At 39.9% G+C, this 20,174-nt stretch overlaps 1 protein-coding gene across 2 annotated transcripts; it reads left to right on the top strand.

Annotated features, from left to right (window-relative positions):
- The first annotated feature begins 2,638 nt into the window (after nt 1-2,638).
- Nucleotides 2,639-19,875, top strand: LOC108701520 (activating transcription factor 7-interacting protein 2). Of its 2 annotated transcripts, none has more exons than XM_018236294.2 (13): nt 2,639-2,850; nt 4,851-5,490; nt 5,831-5,949; nt 9,742-9,876; nt 9,985-10,095; nt 11,196-11,359; nt 13,414-13,484; nt 14,138-14,181; nt 14,746-14,794; nt 15,222-15,376; nt 16,132-16,186; nt 16,435-16,565; nt 18,209-19,875. In XM_018236294.2, the coding sequence occupies exons 1-13, from the start codon at nt 2,818-2,820 to the stop codon at nt 18,596-18,598; spliced, it is 2,097 nt and encodes a 698-aa protein (XP_018091783.1). In that variant the 5' UTR covers nt 2,639-2,817; the 3' UTR covers nt 18,599-19,875. The 2 variants fall into 2 exon arrangements, with proteins under 2 accessions (XP_018091783.1, XP_018091782.1); XM_018236293.2 differs by having other exon boundaries at nt 4,851-5,586.
- The last annotated feature ends 299 nt before the right edge of the window (nt 19,876-20,174 follow it).

Genomic DNA, 20,174 nt, shown 5'->3' with positions numbered 1-20,174 from the left:
AACTGCAATAAAAATGAGTGTTCATGTGTGAAAAGAAATCTATGCTAATTTTTCTTTTCAGCCAAGCCTGTGCCTGGACCTCCTGATACGCTATGGATGGTTCACGTATCGTAAGTTAAGTGCCTGAGTGTTCCTATAAGGACCTCATGAATGTAATAAAGTTATGCAACTGATGTTATTTGCACTGAAACTTATTCAATACAGTATTGCACTTTTGCTCTTTACTGTTCTTTTCTCCACAGTACCCATTGTTACCAGGTATTCCTCAGGAGAGGATACCAGAAGAGTGATGTTCAATGGTATTGTTGGTTTGCACTTATATATTCACTTTGTTACTATGGTGTCTATATCATTTCACCATTGTCGGGACGAAATGGATTTTTCCCCCGGGTGTATGTAGGGACCTATAGGATATCCTATCCCTATAGAGTTAATCCCCTACCCTTGTATGTATTTCTCTTTTCCCTTGTTATTGGGCCAAGCCCTTGTAACTGGTAAAGTGTAACACCCACACCTATTGGACAAAGAGTGTAATGACACTCCCCTGCCACACTGCTATATAGTGTGTGCAGGGAGTGTCCTCTTCCTCTTTGGCTCCTGGTGCTGCTGCTAGGTGAATCTCCACTGAGCCTGGGATCACCATAGGCCCCAGTAAGCTTTTACCCTAAAGGGACCTGACACCTTTAGTGCTAAGTCGGGGACCAGGTAACCCCGTGAACGAGGACCAGCTAAAATAGTAAGATACTGTTATAGTTCTCTCTAGGAGAGAAAGACAGAGAGGTGTAGCGGAAAGAGCAGCTATCGCTCCAACGAGGATTGTAGTAGGGAGTAGCTTCCCACAAGGCCTGTTTGCCTTTAGAGCAGGGACCTCAGTTGATAGGGCAGTAGGTGAGCAAAGGACTACCTGAACCCTACCTGATAGATCCCGATCCCCTCACTGGCAACGTCGGTTGAACTGGGATTTGATGTACACCTATCTGCAATATCCTTTGGGAGTCGCATCTGTTTGACTGTGAACCTTTACTGTCCAAAGTGATTCCATCTGCTGTGTCCTCAGAACTATTGTAAGTAAACCTGTGGTCATTTGCCTCTGGCATAATAAATCTGCTCCTGTTGTACCCTTTTAAAGAACCTCCTGGCGTCCATTATTCTATTTGCACTTATATGCCTGTGAGTTGTAGTTCAACTACAGTTAAAGGGGAAGCTTCCATTTGGCGAAGGCTCTGCCCTGGGGAAAGATTCGCAATGTAACCCATGCTCACTACCTAGCTGGTCACCCTTAACTTTTAATTGGCAGATTAGGCCAGAAAAGCGTTACATTTTCATGAACATTGCGTGAATACTCGAGGACAGCTTGGAGTCAGCACCAGTTTGCTTGATGTGTACAATCTGGTGAGTAGGCAATTTCACCAGAGGTGGGCTGATTTACCATCCTTGGTCTAACTTACCTGAAGGGTCCACACTAGGGTTGCCACCTTTACTAATAAATATTACCGGCCAGTGGGGGGCGGGCACCAAAAGGGGGCGGTCTGTGACACAAAAGGGGATGGAGGTATGTGACGTGCCGCAAAAGGGGTGGAGCAACATTGCAGAGATGTCCACAGCGCTGGAAAAAAGGTAAGTTCTGTGCGAATTGGGGGCAGGCCAGGGGCTTTTTTTTTAAAGGGTATTACAAATTACCTGCAACTGCATTGCCGGTAAATTTGTAATATCGGCCCCGGCCTTGGCAGGTGTTTTACCGGCTAGGCTGGTAAAATACCGGCCGGGTGGCAACTCTAGTCCACACAGGGTCGGACTGAGGGCCCTGGGGCCCACCGGGACTGCTGTCCAGGGCCTCCCTGCCCGCCTCCTACTGAGGTGCCGCTCGGCACGCATCAAGGCGCGAACGTCGCATGCGTGAACTGTGTCATCCGACGCGCATGCGCGAACGTCGCCAACATTCTTTTGGGGGGGGGGATTCAAAATATGGGGAGAGGGGGTCTGGTCCTGGCGGGGGCCCATGAGGGTTGGGCCCACCGCCGGCCAGTCCGACACTGGGTCCACAGCACATGGCACTTTTTTAAACAAGTTTTATTTAATTAACACAGCACAGTGTGTTGCACTTAGCACTATAATGTCCAAATTTAAGGGTACTGCACCATAGTATCCATTTTTGCGCTTCCCTACAGAGATTTGTTTTGTATTGGAGAGTCCAGCAGATTGGACCAGTGAAGGGCGGCTGCAATCAAGACTCTTTACACCAGTTGAAGATTTCACCATTTAAGCGCTGAATGAACTTTGTATTTTATGATAAAGCTATGGTTGATGCCAGTGTTCTCAATAGTTAAGCAAGATAGAAAATCTAAAAGGACAGTGCTTTCCCCACCCTACTGTGAGCCCTCACTTCATTTACTTGAAAAGCCTTTGGCATTGTACCAGCAACATACATGTGCTTATGATAAGACTTCATGCAGCATATGACTGTGTTTTAATAGTTCTCTTATATCTGGAAAACATGTCACAGCTGCTCCCTTCTGAAGTAAATAATGTAACGTTTAATTAACGAGTGCCGTGCGAAAAGACAGAAACAGCGCAACCCTGTGGCAGCCGCCGCTTCTCTTAAAATAACAACAAATTCAAAACAGCAACTCGCGTCGAAGTGAGAAAGTGAAAGCGGCGTTTTTATTGGCTGGCAGCTACGTCTTTGCTTTTTGTGGGCGTGTCATAAACGAACCAAGTTTTGAGCCGCGATGCCGATTGGTTGGACTCGTTTTGAGAGAGAGCGAGAAGAATATTTTCCTGGGACATGTGACTGGTAGAGAAGAGTTCATTTAACAAATGTTTATGAACTTGGCGACTGAAGCCCCTGAGGTAGGTTCGGTAGTACTAGGATATGGCAAACTGAGTGCAGCTCGTGTGGCTAAATGGAACTTTATTATAGTGCGCGGCGGGAGACACCGGAAGTAGTCACGAGTGTTGTAGCGTTGCTTCTTATCCCCTGTAAGTGCCCTAGTACCGCTTAGTGTCCCCGAGTCACCTCATGTGGCATCTTGTTCTCATTCCTTGTGTCTCTAAGCGTGTCCTTCCCTGCACTACCCAACTTTCAACATAGTACGATTTAATAAGTGATTACATGTAAAGCATCTAATGAAGGAGAATGTTCTACTGTAGTATGGACTTCATAGAAACTTTTTGGTTGGAAATCCTTCTTTAAAGAGGCCTAAACGCAAGACAAGTTCTATGAATTCTTCGCAAGTCCAGTAGCTGCCTTTAGCCTGTGTATTCCCACTATCCTTAGAGCAACAGTTCAGTGTAAAAATAAAAACTGGGTTAAATAGACTGTGCAAAATAAAAAAAATATTGATAATCTAGTGTAAAGGCTGGAGTGACTGGATGTAGAACAGAACACTGTGATCTGCTTTTCAGCTCTCTAACTCTGAGTTAGTCAGCGAGTTGAAAGGGGGGCCACATGGGACATTACTGTTTAGTGAGTTTGTAATTGATCCTCAGCATTCAGCTCAGATTCAAAAGCAACAGATATGGCCCATGTGGCCCCTCCCTTCAAGTCTCTGATTGGTTACTGCCTGGTAACCAAACAGTGGAAACCAAGAGAGAGCTGCAAAGCCAGTCTGATACCAGTTGTGAAGCACCACATTTAATTATCTTTCCCCCATATGGTTATTATGCATAGAAAATACATCAGCCAGACTGCCTGCTCAATTCGTTAAAGGAGAAGGAAACCCCATAGGTGCAAAAAACCCTCCCCTGTGTTCACCCCCCACACCCTCCTCCCCCCAGGCAAATGCCCCATACTTGTTACTCACCCCTCTGCGCAGGTCCTGTCCACAGAGTTCACAGGCGCCATCTTCTACGAGCGGTCTTTTTCCTGCTTTGAGCGGCGCCTGCGCAGTAGGAGCATTTACCGGTAAGGATCTAGAGCGCATGCGCTGAAAGTCATGAAGTTTTCTTTGTGACTTTCGGCACATGCGCAGTAAATGTTCCTACTGCGCATGCGCCAAAAATGCTGGTCAAAGCAGGAAGAAGACCGCTCGGGAGAAGATGGCACCTGTGAACTCCGTGGACAGGAACTGTGCAGAAAGGTGAGTAACAAGTTAGGGGCATTTGCCTGGGGGGTCAGGTAGGCCGGGAGGGGGGGAAACACCCCTCCCTCAACCAAGTTTTTTCCCTGTGTCCCGCCAACCCAGTCCGACCCTGATCGAAATCACAGGTTTCCTAATTGCTGTTTCTCATGAATGTGTGAAACCGTGTCACCCAGTACCATCAAGCTCAGAATAAGATATTCACTGTCGTCCATACACTGAGGGGCACATTTATTATTGGTCGAATATCGACGGTTAATTAACCCTCGATATTCGACCCTCGACGTTAAATCCTTCGAATATCGAAGTCGAAGGATTTAGCGCAATTCGTTCGATTGAAGGATTTTAATCCATCGATCGGACCATTTTCCTTCGATCCTAAATTGCCTGGAAAGCCTATGGGGACCTTCCCCATAGGCTAACATTGGTGCTCGGTAGGTTTTAGGTGGCGAAGTAGGTGGTCAAAGTTTTTTTTAAAGAGACAGTACTTCGACTATCGAATGGTCGAATAGTCGAACGATTTTTAGTTCAAATCGTTCAATTAGAAGTCGTAGTCGAAGGTCAAAGTAGCCAATTCGATGGTCGAAGTAGCCAAAAAAATTCTTCGAAATTCGAAGTATTTTTTATTTTAATCCTTTACTCGAGCTAAGTAAATGTGCCCCTGAGAAAAAATGCTTATTTTGACCTTAGATTCACTAATTTGCTTACATTTTATATATAATGGTGTCATGTGTATCAACATTAAATTTAGTATTCATTGTCCCCTCCTAGGTAAAAATGGCTAACTGCACGAATACTTCCGTGAAGAAGATCTTTAGAGCCAAAAAGACTATGAGTGCAAGTTGTCGACGACAGATGGCCTTTATTAATAATCTAAAGAACTGCACTAAAGAAGGCATCACAGCAGAAGGACTGACCACTTTGTTATCTACCGACAGAGTTCAGCAATCGGACAAAAGCAGCAAAACAAACTGTCCTGAAAAAACTGATTCTAAATTAAGCAAATCTTTGGAGCCTCTTAATCAGAACCTTTTCTCTAATGAGTTAAAAGTTTCAATTGCGCTATCACAGGTCGATTTCAGAGTGAATACTGGAGGTTCCTACGAAGAAGCATTTAGTCCTTCTGGTGCAAGTGACAAGAACCATGATCATTTTTCGTCTTCTACAGTTGCTGCTGGTGCAAGTTATGGATTTACAGAGCAAAAAGCTGATACTTCATGCCCAGAGAAAGCATTTGCTGCAAAGCAACCCTTACAAAGTTCTCCAGTTTCTAAAGAATTGCAGCAAGTAACATGCTTTTCTGAAAGAATAACAGAACATGGCGTTTCTAAAAATGATCAGACTCAAAATTCCGAGATTGTACGGCCACCTCATATAAAAGATAAGGTGGTAGTGAAAAAGAAAACTAAAGGTCCGTCAAAAAACAAATTCAATACAGTGCATAATCAGAACATGCCTAATGAATCTATCTCACAAGATCTATCAAATGATTCTTATATTAGTGTTGGTAAGTGTTGAATTCATGCTTGCTGGTGATTTTCTTAAATACAGGAAAAATCTTGAAAAAAGTTAATGCAAAAATATTAAGCAGGCAAAGCAGAGTATGTATAATTATTTTAACCTTTTTTTAAAAAAAAAAAAAGAAAAAAAACATAATTAATTTTTCATTTGGGGGGATGTGAGTGTTGATTAGTACAAGCTTTTATGATTACTCCATTCTCTTTAAGAAAATGAGTGTTTCATGTATTAAGGTGCCAGCCAAAGGAAGAGAGTTCATTCGGGAAGCAGTGACGTTTCGTGCTGCAAACGAACCAAAGCTTCAACCAATGGCTGTTCAGAGCCAGAAAAAATCAATGTGACTTTGGAAAAGGTATGCTATTATTTTCAAGTATTTAAAGGGGTGGTTCACCTTTAAGTTAACTTTTAGTATGTTAGTCTTCATTATTTTTTTTTTTTTATATATAGTTTTTGAATTATATGCCTTCTTCTTCTGACTCTTTCCAGCTTTCAAATGAGGGTCACTGACCCCATCTAAAAACAAATGCTCTGTAAGGCTACAAATGTATTGTTATTGCTACTTTTTATTACTCATCTTTCTATCCAGGTCCTCTACTATTCATATTCCAGTGTCATATTCAAATCAATGCATGGTTGTTAAGGTAATTTTGACCCTAGCAACCAGATTGCTGAAATTGCAAACTGGAAAGCTGCTGACTAAAGACCGAATTTTTTCAAAAACGCAAATAAAAAATTAAAACCAATTTGAAATTGTTTTAGAATATCATACTCTACATCACACTAACAGTTAATTTACAGATGCAGGGGTCTTTTTTTTTTTTTTTTTTTTGGTACCACCACTGATTAATATTTTGGCACCCCTGAAAAAAGTCTTCATTATTTATATTTTATATTTTTTGAATTATTTGCCTTTTTCTTCTTACTCTTTCCAGCTTTCGAATAGGGGGTCACTGACCCCATCTGAAAACAAATGCTCTGTAAGGCTACAAATGTTTTGTCATTGCTACTTTTTATTACTCATATTTCTATATATTTCTATTCAAGGTACCTTGACCTAGCAACCAGATTGCTGAAATTGCAAACTGGAAAGCTGCTGAATAAAAAGCTAAATAATTCAAAAACCACAAATACTAAAAAAAATTAAAACCAATGGCAAATTGCCTCAGAAAATCACTTTCTACATCATATTAAAAGTTCATGTAAAGGTGAACAATCCCTTTAAATTCACAAACATAAATTTGTGAAAGGTATTTGTAAGGTGCACACAGGATTTTCACAGACATCATTGTGTGCATCCTTTATTTACTTTTTGAGCATGGGGGTTTCTCATTGGTTCTTTTGTATTTCCCCCATCTTTGCACCAATTTTCTCTTTAAACTTAGTTTTGACCATCTTTACTTTGCTCAAGCTGACTTTTGATACCTTAGATCCTGTTCTAGTGTGATTCTTGCTGCCAATCCTGACAACTAAGGTTTCAGTAAACAAATTAAAATGCGATGAACAGTATTTGCCCTACACTAATACACATCAAATATTTGGGTCACATCAGGCAGATTCTGATTGATGGAGAAGTGCATGAAAGTGCCGGTGTTATCTCCCATATATATTTTTAGGCCGAAAACCATTTGCGCCAGCTGTGACAGGCAGTTTCCATAAAACGATGGCTGGCTGAAATACACTGGCAGAGAATCAGAGCTCCAGTAAATCTAAAAAGTGACTACTGAGCAACAAACCTTGCATTAGTATACTATTAAAGGAGAACTAAAGCTTAACTAAAGAAGTTGGCTAGAAATGTTGTACATTATTTTTTGAGTTTCTGTACCAGCCCAGTGCAATCACAGCCCTTTAGCAGTAATGATCTGTGTCTTCAAAGATGCCCCAGTAGCTCCCCATCTTCTTCTCTGCTGATTCACTGCACATTCTCTGTGCTGCTGTCACTTACTGAGCTTAGTGACCAAAGCACAACACGGTGCATATATATAATACAATGTCACAATCTAAAGCTGGTTAGTAAATAATTCAAATTATTGGTACATGGCAGCTCAGAAACCAGTGCAACTAGCCTCAGAATTGAATAATTAGCCCTGTAGCATCAGCTTATATACATAGTAAGTAAGGTTGAAAAAAGACACATGTCCATCGAGTTCAACCTTTTTTTTTTTTTTTTTTTTTTTTTATTAACTACCTATCTGCCAGTTGATCCAGAGGAATGCAAAAAAAACCATCTGAAGCCTCTCCAATTTGCCTTAGAGGGGGAAAAATTCCTTCCTGACTCCAAAATGGCAATAGGACTAGTCCCTGGATCAACTTGGACTGAGCTATTTCCCATAACCCTGTATTCCCTCACTTGCTAAAAAGCCATCCAACCCCTTCTTAAAGCTATCTAATGTATCAGCCTGTACAACTGATTCAGGGAGAGAATTCCACATCTTCACAACTCTCACTGTAAAAAACCCCTTCCCAATATTTAGGCGGAACCTCTTTTCTTCTAATCGGAATGGGTGACCTCGTGTCAGCTGGAAAGACCTACTGGTAAATAAAGCATTAGGATGGAGACCAAAACTGTACGGCATATTCTAGATGGGGCCTTACAAGTGCTCTATACAGTGGAAGAATGACCCCCTCCTCCCTTGACTCTATGCCCCTTTTAATACAGCTCAAGACCTTATTTGCCCTTGATGCTGCTGACTGGCATTGCTTGCTACAGCCAAGTTTATCATCTACAAGGACTCCAAGGTCCTTTTCCATAATGGATTTGCCTAGTGCAGTCCCATTAAGGGTATAAGTGGCTTGGATATTTTTACATCCCAGGTGCATGACTTTACATTTATCAACATTGATTCTCATTTGCCACTTAGCTGCCCAGATTGCCAGTTTGTCAAGATCCTGTTGCAAGGATGCCACATCCTGGTTGGAATCAATTGGGCTGGATAATTTTGTGTCATCTGCAAATACTGATGCATTACTTACAACACCCTCCGCTAAGTCATTAATGAACAAGTTAAATAAAAGTGGACCCAATACTGAGCCCTGGGGGACCCCACTAAGAACCTTACTCCAAGTAGAGAATGTCCCATTAACAACCACCCTCTGTACTCGATCCTGTAGCCAGTTTCCTATACACTTGCAAACGACTTCATTAAGCCCAACAGACCTTAGTTTAGAAAGCAGGCCAACCAGCTTAGTTTCTCGACAGCTGCTCAGAGCCCACTGAGCATGTGATTGTCACAGATACTTTCCAAGAAGGTGATCCCCGCTGTGACAAGTTTGAAGTCTTGGATCATTTCTGATATTGACAAGTGGAAACTTTAGGCTGCAATAAGTTCAGTGTATAGAATATGGCATTTTTAACCATATACATTTTTAAGATTTAGTTCTCAAATAGCTGATTAGAGTACAGGCTCTCCTTTTCCTAGGAGACACACTACCATTTAATAATCTACAATATTGTCAGACTACTTGTTTTAATCAGCTGTAAATCATATTTGTTTGTTCTCTCTCTTTTTTATTTATTTATTTTTAATCCTCTTTTGAGTTATGAACTGGCCAGATTACTCATGCTACCCATTCATCTGTATTTTCTCAAAGCACATGCTCCACCATTTTATGTTCTGTCTTTATGTCATGTACAACAGGGTATCTTCTGTTGATTGGAATTTGTTAAAGCACACATCTGGCCTCTGCTGTATGTACCTGGTCATTTAAATAAAAAAAAATGTACATTGCTCTTAATTTATTAAAGCTATGTGTTTTGGAGTTTGTGCTTTTATGTGTGTATATAATTCTGCTTTATAAGAGTGAATTTACTTTTTTGGATCCTCATGCAGCTACTTAAAATTGTTGTTTAGCTTAAAATTAAATTTAAGTATGATTTAAACAGTTCAATTGTGAGACAATTTGCATTTGGTTTCATTTTTATTGTTGTTGAATTTGTAGACTTAAAGAGAATTAATTTTTAGCTGTCAGGGTCAGTGATTCCCCCCATTTGAAAACTTGAAAGCATTAGAGGAGGAATGCAAATAATGCAAAAACTGTATAAAAATGGAGATGTTTAAGAAATCAATAAATGTGTAGTCAGGGCAGCTGTTTATCTGCTGTGCGCCACAATTCATTCATCCTTTTTCACTTTCATTTTACTTCACAGATTCAATGCCTAATTGAAAATCGGATACAAAGCTTCTTCAAAGACTCTTTTGATCAAAGAATGGAAGATCTTAGTCGACGTGTCAGTCTTATTAAATGCATGGGAAACCAAGGGAATGTTATCGCTCAATACCTTGTAAGTTTGCCATGCTGCTGACACATGAATTCATAGCTGCCATGACTCAGTGTGATACTCATTATTCTGTCACTGACAGAAATGAACGTGTCATGTTTGTTTTTACAGAGAAAAGCCAGAAAACTGGAAAGACGTATTAAATCGGTATTGAGTGTTCAGAAAGAGGCAGCAAAACAACGCAGTAAATCAAATTACATTAAAAATGCGAAAAAAGAAGAGGTAAGGAACTGAAACAATTTTTTTTAAATTACTATGCTACAACGTGAGTATCTGATCTTTCAACCTGAATGTCGTTTCATTTTTGGGCCAAACACACTTTGAGGGGATTATTTACTAAAGCTCAAACTTTTCGGGGGGGGGGGCCTTTGGATTAAAACTCAAATTTTCGTGAAAAAAAGCCCTTGAGTTCTTCAAGATTTATTATACCACAATGCTTCAAAAAGCCAGAATCCGTAAATCCGCCATCTCAGACCTGTCGGCGTCATGTATAAGTCAATGCGAGATGCCCCTATCCCAAATGGAAGTTATCATGGTTTGCGCTGGGTTTAGCCTGATAATCCGATAAATTTGGGGTTTTCAGGCAAAAATCCGAAAAATCTAGTGATTCGGGAGAAATATCTGAAAACATACATTTCAGGTTTTCGCTTGATTTTATAGGGTTTTTCCCCGATCAGATGTATTCTGTTATTTTATAAAAAGGCAAAATTGGGGATGGGCGTTTGGTCGAGTTTTTTAAATTATGAGATAAATTTGGACTTGGTATTTAACTCCATTTGTCTTCCTCATGTAGTAAGTCCAAAGATCAAAGCGCAATCTACCAGTTTTACTATTTTGTTAATGTGTAACAAACAACATTTAGGGGCCTATTTATTAACATTCAAATTATATTTTTTTTGCAAATTGATTATTTCCTCTAAAAATATGTGTTATTTTTTTTTTTTGCTCGTATTTTTTTATTCAACTGTGGCTTTAGAGAAAATAAGTTGATAAATGGTCCTCTAAATTTGTATTGCATATTTTGGGCAATGTAGTTCTTGTTACAGCTCACTTTCTCTGAGCATTTTGGCACAAATCCTTTCTGCATCTTCCAGCACTGGGTTGTAACTAATTGCTCAGATCACTGTAATTTGTGTGACTAAATGGTTGCAGTATATGCCTGCTTTAATCTTTAAAGAGGCATTGTTATCCCCAGAAAACAAATGAAGTCAGTTGCATGCTTCAGTCCTATGCCACCTGTTTGATTCACCACACTGAAAAGCACATGCTGTTTGTTGCAGTAATTACTGTAATTTTCAATTGTTTCATTTGATTCTTTACAGGTTACTACTGATAATGCCAAAGTAGCATCTGATCAGAAACTGCCATCAATGGAGGCATCAATCCCATCCCCTAAAAAAGTTTTCGCAACAGATTCGCTTGCAAAGATCTCAAATATATCAAATACCAACGACAGACAAAAGACAGAAACTGATCATAATAAAAGGTAATTTGTTTGTATTCTTCTTCTGTTGTTGTAACTGCTCATAGATGTCGATGGCAAAGTTATCAGGGCTAATAAATGTTTCCCTAGCTGCCAGGAATGTTCTGATAAATAGGGAAACTACTGAATGTCTGGGAATCCTTTAATATTCTTATAGTTGATAAACCAAGTATTATTATTATTATACAGCTAGGCCCATAAATATTTGGACAGAGAGAATATTTTTCTTATTTTTGGTTCTGTACATTACCACAATGAATTTTAAATGAAACCACTCAGATGCAGTTGAACTGCAGACTTTCAGTTTTAATTCAGTGGGTTGAACAAAAAGATTGCATAAAAATGTGAGGAACTAAAGCCTTTTTTTTTTTTAACACAATGACTTCATTTCAGGGGCTCAAAAGCAATTGGACAATTGACTCAGAGGCTATTTCATGGGCAGGTGTGGGCAATTCCTTTATTATTTCAAGTAAAGATACACTGGCACACAGGGCAATTGCAGTGCAGGGTGATCCCCTGCTGTTTGTTTGTGCAGATGTGTGACGTTTCGGGGCAAACCCCTTTCTCAAGCATGTTCGCCCCGAAACGTCACACGTCCGCACAAACAGCAGGGGGTCACCCTGCACTGCAATTGCCCTGTGTACCAGTGTATCTTTACTTGAAGTATTTGTTTGGGGGTTGCTGTACCCTCTACTCTGTGCACCGGGCTATCTTTTGAAAAGTGTTGAAGAGTGTGCTCTGCCTCATCCCCGTTCCAGTCCAATTTCTTTATTATGTCATTATCAATGAAGCAGATAAAAGCCCTGGAGTTGATTTGAGGGGGGGTTCTTGTATGTGGAAGATTTTGCTGTGAGCAGACAACATGCGGTCAAAGTAGCTCTCCATGCAGGTGAAACAAGCCATCCTTCAGCTGCAAAACAGAAAAATCCCATCCGAGAAATTGCTACAATATTAGGAGTGGCAAAATCTACAGTTTGGTACATCCTGAGAAAGAAAGCACTGGTGAACTCAGCAACGCAAAAAGACCTGGACGTCCACGGAAGACAACAGTGATGGATGATTGTAGAATGATTTCCATGGTGATGAGAAACACTTTCAGCCAAACAAGTGAACAACACTCTCCAGGAGGTAGGCGTATCGATGTCCAAGTCTACCATAAAGAGAAGACTGCATGAAAATAAATACAGAGGGTGAACTGCAAGGTGCAAGCTACTCAAGCATCAAGAATAGAAAGGCTAGATTGGACTTTGCTAAAAAAAAATCTAAAAAAAAGCCAGCACAGTTCTGGAAAAACATTCTTTGGACAGATCAACCTCTACCAGAATGCTGGCAAGAAAAAAGTATGGAGAAGGAGACAGCTCATGATCCAAAGCTCATGATCTAAAGCATACCACATGATCTATAAAACATGGTGGAGGCAGTGTGATGGCTTGGGCGTTCATGGCTGCCAGTGGCACTGGGACACTAGTGTTTATTCATGATGTGACACAGGACAGAAGCAGCCGAATGAATTCTGAGGTGTTCAGAGACACTGTCTGCTCAAATCCAGCTGAAACAAACTGCAACTGAAAGCCGCTGCAGTAAAGGCCTGGCAGAGCATTAAAAAGGAGGAAACCCAGAATCTGGTGATGTCCATGAGTTCAAGACTTCAGGCTGTCATTGCCAGCAAAGGGTTTTCAACCAAGTATTAGAAATGAACATTTTATTTTCAGTTTTTTAATTTGTCCAATTACTTTTGAGCCCCTAAAATGAAGGGATTGTGTTAAAAAAAAGGATTTAGTTACTCACATTTTGATGCAATCTTTTTGTTCAACCCACTGAATTTCAGCTGAAAGTCTGCAGTTCAACTGCATCGGAGTTGTTTCATTTAAAATTCATTGTGCTAATGTACAGAACCAAAATTAGAAGAAAGTATATGTATATTGTATTGGAATTTCGGTCATGTTAATTAACTGGTGTTACAGGTTCTTTTAAATAAATACTGCTTCTACCTATCGATTATTTGTGTAAAGAGAGATACCATTGGTTTCATAGTATTTTGTTTTATTTTATTACAGCACAAAAAAAGAAAATTCTTCACTATTTTCAGACAGTGTGTTGCATTCATCAGCGATCTCAGACACTTTAGGTATGTACTAATGATTTTAGCACACTCTCTGCTTTTTATTTTCTTTACAATATTGTTGGACTATGTTATGCACTGCACTCTCAAACCATTTGTGTAAAGGACTCTAATATAGAGTCCCGCTTCCCGCATGTGTGTGTATACATGTGCACGCGATGGACAGTGGTGAGCGACGGAGGGGAGGGGTGTGCGATAGAGAGAGGGTGCAGGGAAGGAAGATGAGTAACTGAGAGGTGCGGACTATAAGCGTAGGCAAAAGACAATTTTTGCGGTAGCTGCCCAGCGCCCCCTATTATTGTGACCTAGGCAGATGCCTCTTCTGCCTACCCCTAGTTCCGGCCCTAGGTATAGATATGGGCATTTGATCCAAAGCAAATGTCCCTATGCCACTGGGCTTCTAGGCCATAGTCCTTGTCGTATTTATAGAAGTTAGAATGAAGAATGCACAAAAAATATAATAGCATATTCACCTAAACGACAACTAAAGCTATGCCAGCTCTTTAAAATTATACATTATTGTCTTTTGTCATGGCATATGTTGCATGGGTTTGTGCCTTCTACACAGCTTTGTATTATCCAAATACCTATAAATATTGTTATTTCTGGAGTTTTCTAAAGCTTCATGTTAACTCTCACTGTCTCTGTGTATTTGCCAGTTTCAGCACAGGAAACTATCTGTCAGACGGAATGTTGTCGAAAAGTATGTATGAAACTGAACTGCTCAGGTTGTATCCATGTTTATGCAAATGTTAACTGGCAAATAAAAGGATCATCTTCATCATGATAAAACTGTTTTGTTAACTGGTTATGTAATACAGGCATGGGACCTGTTATCCAGAATGCTTGGGATCTGAGGTTTTCTGGATAACGGATCTTTCAGTAATTTGGATCATCATACCTTAAGTCTACTAGAAAATCATGTAAACAATAAATAAACCAAAAAAGCAGTGACCCATAGCAACCAATCAACTGGAAGCCATTACTGGCCACCTGTTTAAAAGCAAACATTTTTTTAATTGCTAAAGGTTACTGCTTCTGTGCAAATTTAGTGCCTTTTATTACATATGGGGGCTAGACTTTTGATCGCTTTATGCAATGGGAATGATGTGCCAACTGGATTGTCGGAATTCTTTGAAAAGTGGGCACAATAAACAGACCAATCTGGGAAAATCTAAACTTTGTCACCCTGGACAATGGTTGGCTATGCATTGCCTTTTCATTTTACACGTGAACATTTTGTGTCTCCATCATTTGCTTTTTGCAGAATAGTATAATTGATCTGACTGAAGATGAAGCGGAAGATTGCAAAGAAGGTAATTAAAAAATGTACCCTTCTTGCCTTACCAGCATCTAACAATATATAATGAACTTATACATATAATAGAACAGGTAACCCATACATGTTTATTGCCTGTAAAGGGAAATTTCAGGTTACTAGGCAGTGTTCCAGGTTGTGCAGATCCCATTTAAACCATAGATTGTTAATAACATATCTTATTCATCTCACTACTTTAATAACTATGGGTGTGACATGTTTGGATATCTGTAACCACTAGAGAGGCAAACAAAATAAAGGACCTCCACACAAATTTGGTTTAACAACAAACGTTTTACAACTTTTCCTTTATTTTGCTTTTGGTAACTATTTTAATATCTATAAAACACCACACTAACCTCCTGGGTAGTTACACTGATCTCTGCAATAAGGGTTTTGTTGATTTTGCTTTTCTTTTGTTTCAGCACCAGATATAAAATTAGAAGAACACCACTCCTGTTCTGATCAAAATATTGCAGCATTGTCAGGCGCCGTACAAAAGCCTTTGGAAAACAAATCTTCTGGGATATGTATTGAAGCTGAGGTGCCAGAGTTAATTCCTATGCCTTTGCACATGCAGGTAAGATAATGTCAATAATCTGTTATCTGGTTTGAGAGCACAGCTTTAGGACAGGGGATGATTTATGATGTTTTGTCACAGTTTCAGGCAATAGAAATGGCTCCCAGTGAGATTTTAGTGCCAGTTGTAGGTGTACTTTGTTGTTTGTTGCGAAAAAATATGATGATATTGCGGTAAATGTATTGTCTATTTATGTCAGTGGCACAGAGGGCAATTTAGGGCAAACAATAAACTCCCATTATGTGCGGAGGAAATGAACTGCCACTTGAAAACTATGAAGTACCTGTCAATACTGTCAAATTATTACAGAGAAAAAGCAACAAAATAAATATTTCTGTATTTTGGAGCGTTCTGGATAATGCATTTCTGGAAAAAAGATGCAATGCCTGTAGCAATTTTAGGCTCTGTGTTAAGTGCATAACACCCCTGGGTGCAAGTGCTCCACTGGTGAGCACTAAGGGGTTCACTCTTGCACCCCTTACTTGTGTCCAGGGGTTTCCCTAAAGGACCCCTCTTGTCCATTGCTATCATTATGATAATCATGACTTTGTAGTTACATAAATGCTTGTTACCTTAAAACTAGTCAGAACATGGTCAGCTTTTTATTATCTTCGTTATGTGTAGTGCATTCTTATTATATTGACCTTATGGCCTGCTAAAATAAGCACATTTGTCATTTCATTATTATTGGTCAGAATCTTGGTTGCTCCAACCATATATTTAATATATTTAATATATAACTTTTTATTATTCAGTGTAAGAAAACGAAGACTGGTTCGATAAAGTCTGAAGACCAACATTGTAATGAAGGTAATTCATTCATTCCTTATTTATGTGCTCTGGTAATGTTCTATACTGTAAGTGCAACATCAGAAAGTACAAATCCTATTGAAAAAAATTGAAAGCAATTGAATTTCTGGTGTACAATCTGGAAACAACTGAACTGAAAAATGTTGGAAGGTAACAACCCTTTTATTTAAATATAATAAAATGGTTGGTAATTTGTGTTCTTTAATATCAGTATGTTTAAAAAATTGAAACAAACATATTTATTTCAGCACCAGAGCAAATGTCTGTGGATAAATGTCCTGTTACTCCAGATACAAGTGAAACGTTATATAGTAACAAAGCTTTGGGATGCAGAGAAAGTGAAGTGGCCAAGTCAATCACCAGCCCCTCACATGTTCAGGTAAAATGGGGTCAGAGATATAAAAATGACAAACTAAGGGCACAGGGTACTGTCTTTCATGTTATTAAAATGTCACAAAGCCTTAGGCATGTTACCATAAACTGTGGCCACTTACATTTTGAAGCAACAGTTTAACAATTGGACTACTTAATTTGATATAATCTGTTGCTTAAAGGGATACTGTCATGGGGAAAAAAATTCTTTTTCAAAATGAATCGGTTAATAGTGCTGCTCCAGCAGAATTCTGCACTGAAATCCATTTCTCAAAAGAGCAAACAGATGTTTTTATATTCAATTTTGAAATCTGACATGGGGCTAGACATTTTGTCAATTTCCCAGCTGCCCCTGGTCATGTGACTTGTGCCTGCACTTTAGGAGAGAAATGCTTTCTGGCAGGCTGCTGTTTTTCCTTCTCAGTGTAACTGAATGTGTCTCAGTGAGACATGGGTTTTTACTATTGAGTGTTGTTCTTAGATCTACCAGGCAGCTGCTATCTTGTGTTAGGGAGCTGTTATCTTGTTACCTTCCCATTGTTCTTTTGTTTGGCTGCTGGGGGGAAAAAGGGAGGGGGTTGATATCACTCCAGCTTGCAGTACAGCAGTAAAGAGTGATTGAAGTTTATCAGAGCACAAGTCACATGACTTGGGGCAGCTGGGAAATTGACAATATGTCTAGCCCCATGTCAAATTTCAAAATTGAATATAAAAAAATCTGTTCGCTCTTTTGAGAAATGGATTTCAGTGCAGAATTCTGCTGGAGCAGCACTATTAACTGATTCATTTTGAAAAAATTTTTTTTTCCCATGACAGTATCCCTTTAAGTATTCATTTTGGGGGTATAGTTTTCCTTTAACTTTGGAATGTTACCACTTGGCTCCTTTGTGACCATGCCACAGTGATGTAGAAATCAGTGCTGATTCATTTTTAAGTAATATCAGTAAAGATTTAATGAGTACAGAATGTTTTGCATCTAACACTCTTTGGAATATAGAGGAACCGGTATATCCAAAAATGTGGAGAACTCAAGGCATTGCACAGTGAGTCCAGGTTAGTGTTGCCACCTGGCCGGTACCTGTATATCAAAATCACTGGCAATGTATTTGCTGGTAAAGTTAAACTGCTCTGTAAATCCCTCCTTCCTCTTATCCCCCTCCACTGCCAATCTTTCCTTCTACTCACAAGTCCGCCCATTTTCCCACCCATTTCCCTACCCAGTCCGCCCATTCCCCCTCACATTTTCCAGTCCCACCCACCTTCGTTCCACCCAACCTACATGTTTTCCTGACCCCTACGTCATAGCCCCACCCCCGCATAACATCACGAACTGTCCCCCAACCCAAAGGCTGGTGTAAGGTCAAAAGAAAAGGTGGCAACCCTAGTCCAGGTGCACATGCCCCAGACCTTCAGCTCAGGGAGAATCATAATACCAATGTTAGATGCCTTACGCGTTTTGTGCCTATATGGGTCACCTAATTGTAGGCTTTTTGTGCCAGCTTATCATCTAACATTTGCAGTGTGTTTTGGAACATGAAACTGATAAGCATATTTAGTCCATCAATTGCCTGCTGGGGGCTTCTTCAATGACAAGTGACCAAAGGCAACAGCTGTCATTCTGCCCATATAATAATATCCTTTGTCGTACAGGCGACCTCACCAAATTGTGATTCTGGACCTGAGAAGCTTCAACCTCCTCAAAAGCCTGAACTGAGACTGACTCAAGTCCAAAATCCAAAGGGAATTGCCCTGTCTTGGACTGTTAGCAAGATCGACCCGAACTGTGCTCCAGCTGAAAGCTACTGTTTGTATGTCCATAAAGTGGACCCCAGTGTTGAAAAAATACTGTGGAAAAAGATAGGGGAAATAAAAGCGTTACCGCTACCAATGGGCTGCACATTAACTCAGTTTGAAGACGGCTCCACTTATATTTTCACTTTGAGGGCTAAAGATTCTTATGGACGTTTTGGACCCTTATGCGACATTCAATCAGTTACTTTACTGCCTTCAGTAAAGGCTCCGAATGGCCTTTTATTCTAGTGTAGCTGTCACCAGTATGGGCCAGTATATGTCATACATGACCCTCATACTCGCTTTACTTTCAGTTTCTTGGAAGCATTTTCGTCCATGTTTCCGCCTATGTTTCCGCCTGTTACTCTAAGCATTGCACTTGTCCTAGAGGCTTTCTGTGAGTTGAGTGGTTTAACTTGGTAAGTTGGGGAGAGATGTAAAACCGAGGATCACACTAGGAAACCTCATTGGATTTAGCATTCTGATTGGATTGGATTTAGCATGGCTCAAGCATTACTGAAAAATCACCAAACCTTTCCAGCTACTGGATAGAAAGCCTAGTAGTGTGCTTCCTGGTCTGCTTCCATTCATATTCTTTTATATTGAGCATTTCATGGTACCTGGTACTCCAGTCTGTTGGAACAAGTGATTTATTATGGGGGTAAATCACTGTATGAAGTGCAGTATTATCCTGACTGATCACATCATAAACACAGTAAATATTTAAATAGAAAAGGGGCGGGGTTAACAATCTAACGTATCACATGATATATACTGACATCCAAAGTAAACTCTCATCCTACCGTATGGTTGCCATTGATCACATGACCCTAAAGGGGGGGACAAACCATGGCTCTGTCCTTTAATAAGATGAAATTTGGGCTCCAGCAGTAGAGTTTTGCTTCTGAGACCCTGGCAAAAAGCTTTTTTTTTTTTTTTTTTTTTTTTGCTCACATACATTCTTGTGTAAACACGCAGCATCGTAGTAACACAAATGAATATTTTTATAGATTTTAAGCACTTACAAGCCACCGATTTCCAATAGTCATTTAATGAATTTTTTTCTTACTTTTTTAAAACTCTTTGGCACATCTAAACCAGAGAAACCTCAAATATACTATTATATACAGAACCTGCTACCTGTGTATTAATACACCTCTTGTAATTACTCACTCTTCTCTGGGGAATAAAGTGGGTAGAAATGTAAGTATTATCTTTACGCCCTATACCTCCCTTACAGTACTGAACTGCATGCAGCATCTATGTCAAAAGTGACCTTTTTTTTAACGAAAATTTTGTATGTTTCTAACAGAATCTGATGGACAAGCTTCAAATCCACTAGTTACTCAGCTTCAGCCGCATCGATGGTTACAAGTAACCCATGCTGGTGTAGTTCTAGGCTTGTTAAAGGGGTGGTTCAACTTTAAGTTAACGTTTAGTAGGGATGCACCGAATCCACTATTTTGGATTCGGCCGAACCCCCCAATCCTTTGCGAAAGATTCGGCCGAATACCGAACCAAATCCGAACCCTAATTTGTATATGCAAATTAAGGGTGGGAAGGGGACAGCATTTTTTACTTCCTTGTTTTCAGACAAAAAGTCACACAATCTCCCTCCCCGCCCCTAATTTGCATATGCAAATTCTTATTCGGTTCGGCTGGGCAGAAGGATTCGGCCGAATCCTGCTGAATAAGGCCGAATCCTGGATTCAGTGCATCCCTAATTTTTATTGCTACTTTTTATTACTCATCTTTCTATTCAGGCCCTCACTTGTTCATATTCCAGTGTCTTATTCATATCATTACATGGTTTTTAGGGTAATTT

Source organism: Xenopus laevis, chromosome 9_10L (genome assembly GCF_017654675.1).
Source record: "Xenopus laevis strain J_2021 chromosome 9_10L, Xenopus_laevis_v10.1, whole genome shotgun sequence".
NCBI classification, from domain to species: domain Eukaryota; kingdom Metazoa; phylum Chordata; class Amphibia; order Anura; family Pipidae; genus Xenopus; species Xenopus laevis.
Note: the sequence above shows the minus strand (reverse complement) of the source record. Positions and strands in the feature narration are given on the sequence as shown.

Bases quoted from the DNA above. Each gene is read 5' to 3' on its own strand.
- LOC108701520 (XM_018236293.2), top strand. From the start codon at position 2,818: ATGTTTATGAACTTGGCGACTGAAGCCCCTGAG. The intron at 5,587-5,830 runs GTAAGTGTTGAA...TCATGTATTAAG, and splicing joins TGATTCTTATATTAGTGTTG to GTGCCAGCCAAAGGAAGAGA. The intron at 11,360-13,413 runs GTAATTTGTTTG...ATTTTATTACAG, and splicing joins GAAACTGATCATAATAAAAG to CACAAAAAAAGAAAATTCTT.